The sequence below is a fragment of the Cebus imitator genome, unplaced genomic scaffold (genome assembly GCF_001604975.1).
Source record: "Cebus imitator isolate Cc_AM_T3 unplaced genomic scaffold, Cebus_imitator-1.0 Scaffold87, whole genome shotgun sequence".
Taxonomy (NCBI): Eukaryota; Metazoa; Chordata; class Mammalia; order Primates; family Cebidae; genus Cebus; species Cebus imitator.
The window spans coordinates 2,619,816-2,634,805 of NW_016107402.1; the positions used below are offsets into that span (position 1 = coordinate 2,619,816).

Genomic DNA, 14,990 nt, shown 5'->3' on the forward strand with positions numbered 1-14,990 from the left:
TCAGATCATACAAATAACAGAATACATGCTTGTTGAAAAAGTTAAAATAGTACAGGAATAAATTTAATAAAACTTAATTGCCCCTCCTTAATCACATTATATTACCTCTTCAACAATTTAATGTCCTCCTTTTTTAATATAATTTTGCAAAGATTTCTGTAAATATGTATTATGTACATACCCACATTATACAGTTATATTTTTTACCTATATGGTAGAAATACTTCTATATCAAAATATAGATCTGGCTGGCCATGGCGGCCCAGCTCTGTAATCCCAGCACTTTGGGAGGCCGAGGAGGGCAGATCATGAGGTTAGGAGTTCGAGACCAGCAAGACCAACATGGTGAAACCCCGTCTCTACTAAAAATACAAAAATTAGCCGAGCATGATGGTGGGCACGTATAATCCCAGCTGCTAGGGAGGCTGAGGCAGGAGAATCGCTTGAACCCTGGAGACAGAGGTTACAGTGAGCCTGGATCACGCCACTGCACTCCAGCTTGAACTACAAGAGCGAGACTCCATCTCAAAATAAATAAATAAATAAATAGATTAAAAATACATATATATACGCACGCATGCGTGCACGCACGCGCACGCACACACACACACACACACATACACATACATACATATATCTACCTCAATTTTTAGAAATTCTGCTTTGTATTTTATATATGGGTTTTCATTTAACCATTTCCATGTTGATAGACATCTAGACTCTCAAGTTTTGTTTTTTTGTTGTTTTTTTTTTTTTAACTATAACAAACAGTGCTGCTGGTGAATGTCCTTGACCTGGATTCCAAATAGTTTAAGAAGTTTTTGTGCATTTTAAATTTTGCTTTATTTTGCCAAATTGTTCTCCAAAAGTCTGTACCAGTTTATAGTCCCACTAACATGAAAGTATTCATTTTCCTACACTTTGGACCCTGGTGCATGTTAATTTTTGTAATTTTGCTGTGTTCTCTTAGACAAAAAAGGGTGTTTTGACTTTCATAATTAATTTTAAACTGATTATGTTGCTCTGTTGCACCTAATAATTTTTTGAGAGCTTTTGAAATAGCTTCTTAAGAGATACCAACATTACTATATCAGGGGTATTGGAGAATAATAGTGCAACTTCTTAGATATAAAAGACAAGTAGCTACTTTCTGATGGCTTGCTACTGCCTTCTAGTGGTTAATTTTGACATTTTTAAATCTTTATATACTCCTTTGTGATGATTATTCTTGAAAACCGTAGTATGTTTATTGAATGGTGCTATTTAGTACTTTTTGATACCTCTGTTTGTGTTTGTTTTATTGGCCATACCTTATGTTGGTACATATAATTGTACCAAATCAGTTCATCTTTCTTTGTTTTCATTAATTTACCCTTGTTATGGCATTCTTAACTATGAAAAATTAACACTATAGTCAGGTATAGCAATTCAACTTAATTGAAAGTGCTAAGTCCAAAATTATGGAAAAAACAGTCATTGTAATGTTATGCTAGACTCTTAATTTTCTCTTTTAAAAAAATTTATTTAAATGACACAAGGTCTTGCTATGTTGCCCAGGCTGGTCTTGACCTCTGAACTCAAGCAATCCACCTAGCTTAGCCTCCCAAAGTGCTGAGATTACAGGCGTGAGCCACTGTGCCTTACATTGAGGAATACTATATGTTATAAACCTTGTAAATTTAGGATATTATATATATATAGAAATAAATATATATTATATATATAAAATATATATATATATATATAAATATATATAATTCAGGAAAAACATTAATTTAGATCAGGTCCAAGGTTAAAAATTTCCTCAAACTTGTCAAAACACTGAGGTAAGCATTTGAGACAACAATTCAATGTTTGAATTCAGGCAACATTATCTTCCCAACAGACTGATTCTATTCATTGTAATCTGATCAAAGAACAAGTCCTTGTACTCTAATATGTTCTTGTTGTGCATTCACTGCCCGCCCCCCGCCCTCCCTGTTTTTTGTTTTTTTTTTTTGAACCGAGTCTTGCTCTGTCACCTAGGCTAGACTGCAGTGGTACAATCTCCACTCGATGCAACCTCCACCTCCCAGGTTCAAGTGATTCTCCTGCCTCAGCCTCCCAAGTAGCTGGCACTACAGGCACGCAGCACCATGCCTGGCTAATTTTTGTATTTTTAGTAGATACAAGGTCTCATCATGTTGGCTAGGCTGGTCTTGAACTGCTGACCTCAGGTGATCCACCTGCCTTGGCCTCCCAAAGTACTGGGATTACAGGCATAAACCACCATGCCTGGCCGTGCATTTACTGCTTTTAATAAGAAGCATATTGAATCTTGTTTACAGCCTTGAGATTCTGCTTTCTCCTTTTTCTCTTTTTTTCTCTTGAATATAACCATAAGAAGTTTATCATTTCCTGGAATTCTTACTGACCTAGCTGTTTCTCACATTGTATTCTCTTATTAATTTATAAACTTTACTTTTCAGCTAACTATATGCATTATCGTTGGCCTGAATGTAATTAATAAAAGCTTGTTTATTATTTTGTGTTTTTGATCTTTTATTTTTAAGTGGCTTCTCTGTCACTTCTCTAGTTCCAGTTGAGCTCTGCTAATGTCTCAACTTTATTTTACTGGGTTCCAGTGCCCTCTGCTGCTTATGTTTCCTCTAAGAAATAAGGTAGCTTGATTATGGCTATGGCTAGCATGATCCTTTTTAATATAATGGGTATACCTTTGATCTTGTCACTTATGATTTAGGTAATACATTCTAGTTTGTTTGATATTTATCTAAGTAAAAAATATTACTGTGTAGGCATGGTGGCTCACGCCTGTAATCCCAGCACTTGGGGAGGCCAAGGCAGGTGGATCACTTGAAGCCAAGAGTTCAAGACCAGCCTGACCAACATGGCATAAACCATGTCTCTACTAAAAAATACAAAAATCATCCGGGCATAGTGGCACCCACCTGTAATCCCAGCTACTTGGGAGGCTGAGGCAGGAGAGTCGCTTGAAACTGGGAGGCGGAGGTCGCAGTGAGCCAAGATCACATTACTGTACTCCAGCCTGGACGACAGAGTGAAACTCTGTCAATAAATAAATAAAATATATGTAGAATTAAAATACATAACAATAGTAGCATATATGACAGAAAGGAGGTTAATGTAGTTCTAAGGTCTTTGTATTATCCTGGAAGTGGTAGCAGTTATAATTAAACTTTAATGAGTCAGGGAAACAAAGACTAGTAAAAGGATGTATATTAAGCTAATAGAAGGTGAAATGGAAGAATAATTTAAAAAAATGTAATCCAAAGGAAGTTAGGAGAGAAGAAAAGAACAGAACAGGTGGGCAAGGATGTCCACAGAACAGGTGGACAAATAAGAAGTATGATGGCAGATTTAACCAGAGTTTTTAGTAATGACATTGAATATACATTATTTAAATATTCCAAATAAAAACAAAGTTTGCCAACTGGATTAAAAACAATGTTGCTTGTGTGTAAGACTGTGTGTGTGTGTGTGTGTGTGTGTGTGTGTGTGTGTGTATAGATATATATGAAACACACACAATGAGCCGAGATCATGCCATTGCACTCCAGCCTGGGTGTCAGGAGTAAAACCTTGTCTGAAAAAAACGGAAAAACAAAACTACAGCTAGAAAGTTTCTACATGTTTGAAAATTAACGAGTGTATTTATAAATAATCCACAAATTGAAAAAGAATAAAAAGATGAAAATACAGAATGCCTACATTTGTGAGATATGGCTAAAACTGTGCTTAGAGGGAATTTTATAGTTCCAAAAGTCTATATTAAAAGAGAGCTAAATATTGCTGATCTAAAACTTAGAAAAAGATTAGCAAATTAAACCTGAGAAGTTAAAAGGAAGGAAATACTGAAGAGCAGAATATAATGAAGTAGAAAACAAACATGACATTGAACAGGGAAACCAGAAGCTGGTTTTGGAAAAGTCTAACAAATAAAAAATTCATAAGTCCTTGACAAGAAAGATGAAGAAAAATGAGAGAAGACAGCAAAAACCAATATTAGGAATAAAAAGGAGGATTACTACAGATCTTACATTAAAATGATTTTTGGAGGATATTTTGAAAAATTTTATGTTTATAATTTTCAAAACATTGGAGAAATTTACAGAAAGTATAGTGTAACAAAATTGACACAAGGAGGAATTAAAAATGTGAATATTCTTATATTATCATTTAAGTTTCTTGTAATTAAAAGGAAAACTCTAGATCCAGATAGCTTCACTGTTGAACTCTTCTAAGCATTTGAGGAAGAAGTAAGATCATACTTGCATATACTTTCCCAGGGAACAGAAAAGAGGGAATACTTTCTAACTTGCTTTTTTAGGGCAGGCAGCCTTGATACCAAAACCGTACAAGAACATCAAAAGAAAGGACAATTTCAAGCCAATCTTTCTCGAATATAGGTGCAAAAGTCTGAAACAAAATATGCCAAATCCAGCAACATAAAAAAAGATAATACAACCAAGTTGGGTTTCTCAGGAATGGAAGATTGTTTACAAATTCAAAAATCTGACTGGGTGCTGTGACTCATGCCTGTTGTCTCAGCACTTTGAGAGGCAGGTGGATCATTTGAGGTCAGGAGTTCGAGATTAGCCTGGCCAATATGATGAAATGCTGTTTTCTCTGCAATCTCTTCCTTCTGCCTATCCTTTAAATGATATTCCTTAGGGCATTCTGTAGGCCTTCTGCTTCTCCTTTACTCCATGGTTTCATTGTTTATTTATGTTCTCCTAACTTCTAAACACATTGCTCCAGCTCTGTTTGTGACACTTGAAACCATGTTTGTTTGTCTGTTGGACATCCCTACTCACATGCCTTACAGGTACCTCAAACTCAGCATGTTAACTGAACTCATCTCCATATCCCCTAAATCTGTTTCTCTTTGGGAAGGTAAATGGCTCAGTAAATGACACCAGCATTCACCCTTGGAGTCTTTAGTTTGTTGACCAGCTTCTCTGTACTGCTCTCTGTCCCCAAGATTTAAACTCTCTGAGGACAGAAACCTATTATACTTTATTCAACAGTGAATTTAATAGTCCTTAGAATAAGACTTGGCATGTGGTAGGGGCTCAATTTATATTTTGTCAAATGCATCTCCCCCCCTCTTCTCCATATTCATTTTGGTTTCTGACCTCCATTAGTTTTTATCTCCTACAATCCATTCATTCCTTGTTGTGCCTGTAGCCCCTTACCTAACTAAGACTACCATCTATTACCTTGACTACCATGAAGGGACCAAGGGATGAGTGGGTGGCTGCAATTTGCAAGAAGAGGTATGGGATTAGGACATATTTACATTGCTGGTAAGATGTCTAAGATGCAGCATGTAAACCTTTACCTTTTTCCTTTAAGGACACAACTGAATTAGACTTAACTACATGGTTTGCCACCCCATGGTAATTAACTTTCTTTTATGGCCAGTTACCGCAATCATCAGTGTGAGTTCATCTATTCTGAGAGTGAGGGGGAAGGTGGATTGGATGTAAAGGATAAGCAAGGATAATAGAAGATCTGTCTGTTGCTATTCCGTGTTTTTAATGACATTCCCACCCCCATTCTGCTGAGGGCCACTAACTTTGACTTTTCAGATATACAGTGGTGCTCTGTCCCACCAGAGCTTCCTAATCTACTTGGCTAAAGAGGCTCCCAGTTCAGTATTGTCAACTGAGCCCGTTAATCTGACCTTTGTGCTTTTTGTATAAGATAGTGCTATTCTTGGCTTCCTGTGTATTATAAGACAGTTTTGAAAATCCCAGGCTTTCTGTTTGGATTGTTTGAATTGGTATTTCTTTTTTTCTTTTCTTTCTTTTTTTAAATAGATAAGACATCTTTATTATTTAACCTTTTAAACAGTCACTTGACTATCGAATTCTGAAATGTTTGTCTTTTCTTCCCCCACTCTGATGTACAAGCTTGTTGTAAAAATAATGTAGAAACATTTACACCAATCTAAGTCTGTGAAATATGACCAACTCTCCCCCACCGTATATCCAAAGTTGAAAAGAAGAAAAAAGGCTGTTTAAGAATAGAGCTCATTCCTGATTTCCACCAAATTATTTCCCTAATTCTTAAAATCCTCGCATAAGTTCTTAATCTCCAGCCAAAGTCTTGGTTGTGGGAAAAATATTAATTTGTGCAGTCCAACACTTACATACTCTTGAGGGGAGTGCAATCCTGTCCCTTCAAGCTCAATGAAGGCAACAGCCAGGTCCTTCTGAGTCCCCATACAAGTGCCTAGAACTTAACATTTAGTATTTATAGTTCTTTTTTTTTTTTTTTTTTTAAGAGCTGGGGTCTCACTATGTTGCCCAGGCTGGAGTGCAGTGGCTGTTCACAGGCACGATCCCACTACTAATCAGCATGGGAGTTTTGACCTGCTCCGTTTCCGACCTGGGCCGGTTCACCCCTCCTTAGGCAACCTGGTGGTCCCCCGCTCCCTGGAGGTCACCATATCGATGCCAAACTTAGTACGGACACCCAATTGGCATAAGGCATTACAGCCCAGAACTCCTGGGCTCAAGCGATCCTCCCACCTCAGCCTCCCGAGTAGGTGGGACTACAGGCACGCACCACTGCGCCCAGCTAAGAAATAGTTCTTGGTTTACAGATGGATCTGACGGCAAGAAACGATTATTTCCTCCTCTTTCCTCCTGGATACTGTCCTTCTTTTCTCTTGCCACCAAAGCCAGGTGGCCCGGAATTCATCTTGCCTCTCAAGCCTCCCTTCCTTTTCCCTCCCTAGCTTGATGGGCCCCCTTTCCTCTTGCCCCCAGGTCCCTGCTGGTCTCCCTTTCTCTTGCCTTTCTGGCTCATTTTCTTCCCCTTGGCAGCCTCCTCCTGGTCCTCCTCCCACATCTGCTTATTGGTGGCCCTCGTCACATCCAGCTGAGGCTTCCTGCTGTTCATGACACGAAGCAGCTCCAACTGTTCTTTTTCTCTGCTGCAAAGTCCCTGAAAAGGGGTTGAAAATTCCTCTTCTTGCTGGAGCCCCAGAACACCTTCTCCTTGGGGAGGCACTCCTGGAAGTGCCCCACAGAGGCTATGAAGACCTTGGCCACTTGCATGGCGTGGCCCAGCTCCTCCTTACTCTAGTGTCCGGTAAGGTGCAAACCGACTGCACTGGGCGGCTGCATCTTGGGCGGGCGAGCCAAGTTACGCAGCCGGTTCAGCTCGTTTTTGGCCACCCCTTCCTTCGGCCTGAATCCGCTTGACAAACTAGACCTCCAAGGGGTCGGCATTGCTGGGCACCTCAATAAGCCATTCCTTGGCGTTATCCTGGGCACACTGGTATCCCCAGCGCCACTGCCACTGGCTGCTCACCTCGTCCCACACCAGGTTGGTCGTCTTCTTGGGACAGATGCCCTTGAGGCATGCGAACTGCTGCCAGCATGTAAGTGGCCGCAGCCAGGGCAGAGGCTTCTCTTGTGGCAGGTGTGTGGTGGGCTCAGGCAGCTGTGCCACTGTCACCTCTTCCACGTGCTCCGTGGGCAGCTACAGCCTGTTGGTGAACAGCTGCATGTTGTCAGGCGCCAGGGCCTGCAGCTCAGCCTCCAGTGTGGGTCCGGGTCACCGCAGCCCTGTCGGGGGGTCCCGGTCGAAGCTAGCAGGTTGTCCAGGTCAGACTCCACTTCCAGCTCCTTGTACACCGTGATGCGCTGCAGCTTCTCTGCCTCGTCCTGCTTAGCCTTTGCCAGCACGTCCTCCACACTGACCCTCCATGGCTCCAGCTCGGTTCACTAGCTTTGGGGCTGTGGCTGAAGTTACTTTTCCTACCTGAATTGGTATTTCTTAACACATTTCATGCTGATAAATCAAAATATTCCTGAGGAAGCGGGAATTAAAAATGAAGGCAAGAGTCTTGTCTGTAAGATTTTTTTAATCCCTAGTTTTGAATTAATATGTTTGCCTTTTCTCATCCATACTTTCTAGTTTAAATGTCAGCTGTGTTGGGCCATATGTATTCATGTATGGGACATTTAGTTCTTAGAAAGATTTTACAAATACCACTGTATGAAATTATCATACTTATTTCTACATTTACCTGAACAAACTTGTTTCATCCCCCGCCCCACATAATTAAGTGCTGGGAGAGCAGGAGCCTTGTCTGCTTTGTTCTTCAGTACCTCGCCTCAGAGTAAACATTTGATAAACAGTTATTGACTCAGAGTTACACTTCTTTTTGGGGATTTGCATGGTTTTCTTTCTTACAGTATTCTCATCTTTTTTTCCCCCCAAAGCACTGGAGAGGGGCCTCCTGAAAACCCTGCAGAAACTGGATGAATATCTGAATTCTCCTCTCCCTGATGAAATTGATGAAAATAGTATGGAAGACATTAAGTTTTCTACACGTAAATTTCTGGATGGCAATGAAATGACATTAGCTGATTGCAACCTGCTGCCCAAACTGCATATTGTCAAGGTGGGTCTGTAGGGTATGATGTCACATTGCCATTACCTTGTATTGTATTTACTAAGGTGGCATTACCTTTATGCTCAAAACATTTCTGATCTTATATATGACTAGCTGTTTAACTCAATGTTGTTTAAGCAATAGTCGAAACACCCTAGAGTTAGATGAAAAATTACGTCTTAAAATTTAGGAAAAGAGAAAGATGAATATTTTTTTTTTCTGTGACTGCATAAAAATTCAAAGATGTAATGCATGACTTTGAATTGGAGTTTGCCACACTGACTTCTGTTGTCAAATTCTATGATCACATCTGGCTTTCTCTATTCAAGGCAAAAAGTATCGAGCATTTATTATATGAGACACGGGTGGACACGTTGTTAAATAGAATAACAATAAGCACTAGTTGTAAATAAGTTGTAAATAAGCACTAGTTGTAAATAAGACCTCAGATAAGAAAAGCAGATCTAAAATAGTGTATGTGTGTTGTGAAGTATTTCCCAGTGATTACACTTGGCTGTCTTTCATGGTGTCCAAGCAGTTATTTGCAGTCACTTTCACACTTCTAAATCCCTGACGTAGCTTGCAGTCTTGGTCATTATTTAAAACCCTAGTTAGAATAATGGTGACAGACTTCTTTTCAAATAGAAGCAGTTCACAAAGATTTAGAGCTTTAATTATTTGCTCTAAAATCAGAGACATGTCTAGTTCACAAAACATGGAAAATAAGTCTTTAACTTTCGATCTCTTTGTATTTCAGGTGGTGGCCAAAAAATATCGCAACTTTGATATTCCAAAAGAAATGACTGGCATCTGGAGATATCTAACTAATGCATACAGTAGGGATGAGTTCACCAATACCTGTCCCAGTGATAAGGAGGTTGAAATAGCATATAGTGATGTAGCCAAAAGACTCACCAAGTAAAACTGCATTTACGAAAGAGGTGTCTTCATGTCTTCCCCTAAGAATATGCTTTTCCTAACAGGCTACTCCTCTTCCTATAGAGCAGAAATTGTATTTTGCACGAACATGCAGTTATTGAAGATTAGGATCAAGGATAGACCAGGTATAGTAGTTATCTTAAAATATATACTCCTAAGCAGTATTATTTTAAAATCCTTTTATCCTACCTACCTCCCCTACCCGGGTTCCCCTCTTTTGAATTTGGAGACACTCCACCACAAACTTTTCACTTTAGAGGTAGTTTGCCATCTCTCAAGAGCCCTCACCATTGTGTCCATTTACTGTGCATAGATGGCAGAAATTTGAGGTGCAATGTTTAATTGTTAAAGTAGTAGCCACGATTTTATCAGGTAGCCCCAAACTGGTGTATAATGCATGGTACAAGGAATATTTATGTATTTTTTGGAGTTTTATAATATTTAGTAAGAGTATATGAAAGGATTGCTACTGTATCAGAAATATTATTTCAATTTAGTCTATCCTGGATGTGTACTAAAGAATATTACCATCAGAGAAGAGAGCTTTCTGCAAAAGTCACTACAGATTTGGCTATATTGCTTTGTAGCTAGATTTTTACTTTTGCCTAAAAGCATTTATCCTTCATACCAATTGCAACGTTTGACACCATGTAGAAGCTAAATGTTTAGAGGGAGGGAGGGTTTTCTCCAGACCTTCCTCAAGCATTTTATCTTTATAAGAGGAACTGATGGGCACCTGATACATATCTGTCTAAATATGTTTGTTATATGTGTTTTGCCCTGTGCCATTCATTTGGAACATTATTGCTTTCTTCCTTGATTTTAAAAAGCTTGTTTTTAGGTAATCATAGAGCTTGCTATTAGTACATCTTTTGAGCAACACTACATAAACTGACATTTAGTTGATTTAGCTATAGCAGTACAATGATTAGTAATGTAAAAATTAACACAGAAATTAACCTAAGGAATGAAGGGTGGGTTTGTCAAAATAACAAGTAAATTTTTGTTTCTAAAGCACATTTAATGTAGGTGATCTAAACACATTATCCACTTTATGTAAAAAAAAAAAAAAAGAAAAGATAAAACACACATCACCAGCTTTCTCATTTCACCCCATTTACCTTGTAGAAAGGATTGTTCATTCCTTTTGGACTAAGTTATAGTAATGGTGAGTGTATATTTACTGCAGTTTTGCCTGATCTCACTCATTGCACTTCCTTGAGTTAAATTTTTCTACAGCCATGTTGAGGAATAGCACTCTTCCATGTTTTTGCTTTTTTTGTTGTTTTTTTGTTTTTTAAAATTGAAGCCCTAAATCAGGAATTATTTGTACTCTAACAAGGGGGGATGAACTTGCTGAAAATAAAACTTTGCCTTGTGTTTACTCTTTTTTTAAAAGAAAAAAACAAAACCAGACTTTCTAAGTACTGCTCTGAAGAATGTGATTAAGACTATAATACATTTTTTGGTAATTTTTTTATGCCTAACTTCCTTGTATAGGAAGTGCTATTTCTCTTAGGCTGTTTTTTGAAATTTTAAGTTTATTGCTTTAAAATGGCAGTGTTTCCCCACTCCTCCACTTTGATATGCGAACATTTAGTAAGCACTGGCTTTATGGAAGCAGCTTTTTATAAGTGTACTGCATTTTTTTTTTTTTTGAAGTAATTTGCTTAGTACAGAAAGATAAGAAAATCTCCATGTTGTATCCATTTGGCTCAGGGAGATTCTTTGCCTTACCTTTCTAGAACTCTTTATTGTTGATCAAAAGTTTAAGCACCCACTTTTTTTTTTTTTTTGGTAATTAAATATCGTATGATGATTTATCTGGTTCAAGGAAGTAGCACTGTACAGTTATCTATTGAGAAATTATTTTGTAGTGGCTTTAGTGGGTGAAAGTGTCCCATCTGCACCAGTACACAGGCAGGCATTACCACTCTTCACATACTTTTTAAATAGTGGCAACTTGGCCTTCATTCAGGTGATACTGAACCTTGCCTCATAGCTTAAAGTATGAAAAAGATTCAAGCAAAGTGAGGTTTGTTCTTTCCAGTGAATGGTGGACCAACTGGTGCAGAGTAGAGGGCTAACAGAGGAAAGAGCTCCATTCTTTAAAATAGAGTGATGAAAATTCATTCTGAAACTTAAAATATTTTCATTTTGGAGTTCTCTTGTTTTTATTAACCCAGTGATACTTGGCCATCCCTCTAAATATTCAAAGAAGGCATGTCTATTGTGATTTTGATGAAGCCAGAATCATTTTTCTCTGTAGAAAGACAGATACTACTTTTTCAGGGAAGTTAGTAAAATGAAATGGAAATTGGTAAATGGACAAAAGCTAGCTAGTAAAAAGGAGGATCCAACAACATGCTTATGTTTGGAAACAGCATAGTTTAAAATCTTGAGAAATTTGGGACATAAAAGTTTTCATGGTAGACAGTTCATGCAATATATGAATTGACATAATGGAAATAATCTAATTTTATTTTTACAAATAACAAATCCATTCCCCTTCATTTAGACCCCTTTTGTGTTTTACTTCAATGAAGAGATTGGAGTCTCAATGGAAAGTCAAGGGATTTTGAGAAATTTTTGTATTCGACAATGGAAAGCTCTCTTCTAGTTGATAAAACTCCCTTTTTTGATGTAGATGTGGATTTTCTATACAGTTCCATTGTCTTACTAGGACTGTTAATTTTTGTGATAAAACTCAAGTAAGATTTTATTTCTTGGTAATTTTGGCTTTTACAATTTATCTTTAAATCTTCGAGCAATCTGTATACAATGGAGAGATTTCTGACATACTACATGGATCAACTCTAGGATTTAGGCTTTAACTTTACTTCTGTTGTGTTTTGAATCTCTCCAGAGTTGCATGTAGATAGCGTTTATTTCTGTGAACTTAAACTCATTTAGAAAATGTCTACAAAATAAAAATGGAGAGGAAATAGAAATGTATTTTTTCATGAACATTTTGATACAAATTTCATCATTTAATGATTCACCAATTTCTTACATTAATTTGAATTAAGCATTTAATGCAAAGAGAGGGGAGCATTCATTATTGATATATGTGGGCTTTTAAAAACTCCATCCTTTATAAATAGTCAAGGTTTGGGCCACACAAATTATATTTTTATCATGGAAAAATTTAAACTCCTCAAGCCATAATGTTGAATAGAATTGGATTATTTTCTTTAGAATTTCTTGAACAGGTAAATGAAAGCTTATTATAGAATGCATGTGTTTTCTTTCCTCTTTAGAACATCAGCAGCAGTATATTGCTGGCAGCTATTGTATTGAAAATAAAGTATATTTTCACTATCATAAAGGATTCTTTTTTCCACCTCTCATAAAAATAAATAACAACTTGGGGTAAAAGTGTTTTGAGACTACTTTTTTTTCCTATGGGTGATTCAGCATGTTTAATAGGTTAAAGGAGAAAAACCATAGGATCATTTAAATAGGTACAGAAAATAACTTGATTAAAATACTTAGGTTACTCATTCTTGGCAAAATAGGACCAGAGGTAACTTTTTTTTTTTTTTTTTTAAGATCTCTCTTTTGTTGCCCAGGCAGGAGTGCAATGGCGTGATCTTGGCTCACTGTAGCCTCCACCTTCCGGATTCAAGCGATTCTCCTGCCTCATCCCCCCGAGTAGCTAGGATTACAGGCATGCACCAGCAGCGTGGCTAATTTTGTATTTTTAGTAGAGGCAGGGTTTCTCCATGTCGGTCAGGCTGGTCTCAAACTCCTGACCTCAGGTGATCTTTCTACTTTGGCCTCCCAAAGTGCTGGGATTATGTGAGCCACTGTGCCCAGCCTTTTTCTTTTTTTTTTTTTTTTTAACTTGATAAAGACTTCAATTGAGAACCTATAGCAAATGACAGAGAAGTAATCTCATTAAAGTCAAGAATAAGACAAGATTGCCCTCTATCACAGCTGCTGTCCAGCTACTTTCACAGCTACTTTATTTAGATGTCCTAGTAAATGCAGTAACATCAGTGAAAGGAATAAGGAATTTTTCGGAAAAGCAGCAACAAAATGACTGCCCATTGCAGGTGATGTTGATGATGGTGGTGGTGATGTATGTATATAAAATCCAAAATAACTTACAAATATTAAAAATAATTCAGCTGGATTTCTAGTTACAAGATTGAGGAACAAAATTTAATATAACTCCAATATACAAATAGTAAACACATTAAAAACTAATAGAAAAATTGGTAACATTGTTTTCTTCTGGAGGAGAATTGTGTGTCAGAGGTAAATGGGTGGGAAATTATCAGTGTATACTTTTAAGTTTTTAGAAATTAGTAAATATGTTACCTATTCTAATAAACAAAAAGTGCTTTTTTTTAAAAAAAAAGTTCCTAAGCAATTTAGAATCAAATCAAACAATGTGCAATTCCTAGCCAACCATGGTGGCTCATACCTGTAATCCCAGCACTTAGCGCGTCCAAGGTGGGAGGATTACATGAGGCAGGGCATTCAAGACCAGTCTGGGCAACACAGGAAGACCCTGTCGCTACAGAAAAAAAAAAAAAAAATAGCCAAGTGTGGTGGCATGAGTCTATAGTCCTAGTCTATAGTCCTAGGAGGCTGAGGAAGGAGGATCTCTTGAGCCAAGGAGTTTGAGGCTGCAGTGAACTATGATTGTGCCACTGCACTCCAGCCTGGGTGACAGAGCAAGACCCTGTATCTTTTTTTTTTTTTAAGTGCAATTCTTTAGGAGAAAAGTACAAGACATTATTGAAAGGCCTAACAGAAATTTAGGATAGACATACCATATTCATGGATGGAGAATTCAAAATCATGAAAATTTAAATTCTGACTATAAATATAGTTTTCAACAAGTTCCTAACAGGTGTTTTTGGAAACTAGATAAATGGATTCAAAAATTTATGTGGAAGAGTTATGGCCCCCAAATAGCCAACATATACCTGAAGATGGGAAAAGAAAGAGAACTTGTCTGACAAGATATCAAGACTTATTAAAAACTTACATTAATCGATGGATAGGTATAGGTCACAGCAACACAATACTGCTGCAACAACCATAAAAAACTATTAAAACACCAAAATAGGCTGGGCCCGGTGGCTCACACATGTAATTCCAGCACTCTGGGAGGCCGAGGCACGGGCAGATCATGAGGTCAGGAGTTTGAGAGCAGCCTGGTCAACATGATGAAACCCCATTTCTACTAAAAATACAAAAAATTAGCCGGGTGTGGTGGCGGACACCTGTAATCCCAGCTACTTGAGAGGCTGAGGCAGAAGAATTGCTTGAACCCAGGAGGCAGAGGTTCAGAGGTTGCAGTGAGCCAAGATCATGCCACTGCACTCTAGCCTGGGCAACAAGAGCAAAACTCTGTCTCAAAAAATAATATTTTAAACACCAGAATACTGTGCAGGCAACAAGGAGTAAAGGATTGGGGTTGGCCTGTACAGCAGGGCTCTGTTGGAAAAAAAAGAGATTTACAATGCTCTTGGTTATAGGGCATACTGGGAAACCTGAGACACCCCAAATACAGACTGATTTTCTTATTGGATATTTGCTGAACTCTAGAGCTGCCCATTGCATGCTAAAAGCTAAGTGTAGGGCTTCTAAAAAGCTGAGC

The 14,990-nt window shown here is 37.9% G+C and overlaps 1 protein-coding gene and 1 pseudogene across 1 annotated transcript in view; one reads left to right on the forward strand and one right to left on the reverse strand.

Annotated features, from left to right (window-relative positions):
- The window catches only part of CLIC4 (chloride intracellular channel 4), a 91,404-nt gene extending 78,653 nt beyond the window's left edge, over nucleotides 1–12,751 (forward strand). The window contains exons 6-7 of the mRNA XM_017534592.2: nucleotides 8,262–8,443; nucleotides 9,192–12,751. Of these exons, the coding sequence (XP_017390081.1) occupies nucleotides 8,262–8,443; nucleotides 9,192–9,356 (347 nt within the window). The 3' untranslated portion in view covers nucleotides 9,357–12,751. The remainder of the gene's footprint in view (nucleotides 1–8,261; nucleotides 8,444–9,191) is intronic.
- On the reverse strand, nucleotides 6,625–7,989 carry LOC108308602 (annotated as a pseudogene).
- Nucleotides 12,752–14,990: the final 2,239 nt, after the last annotated feature.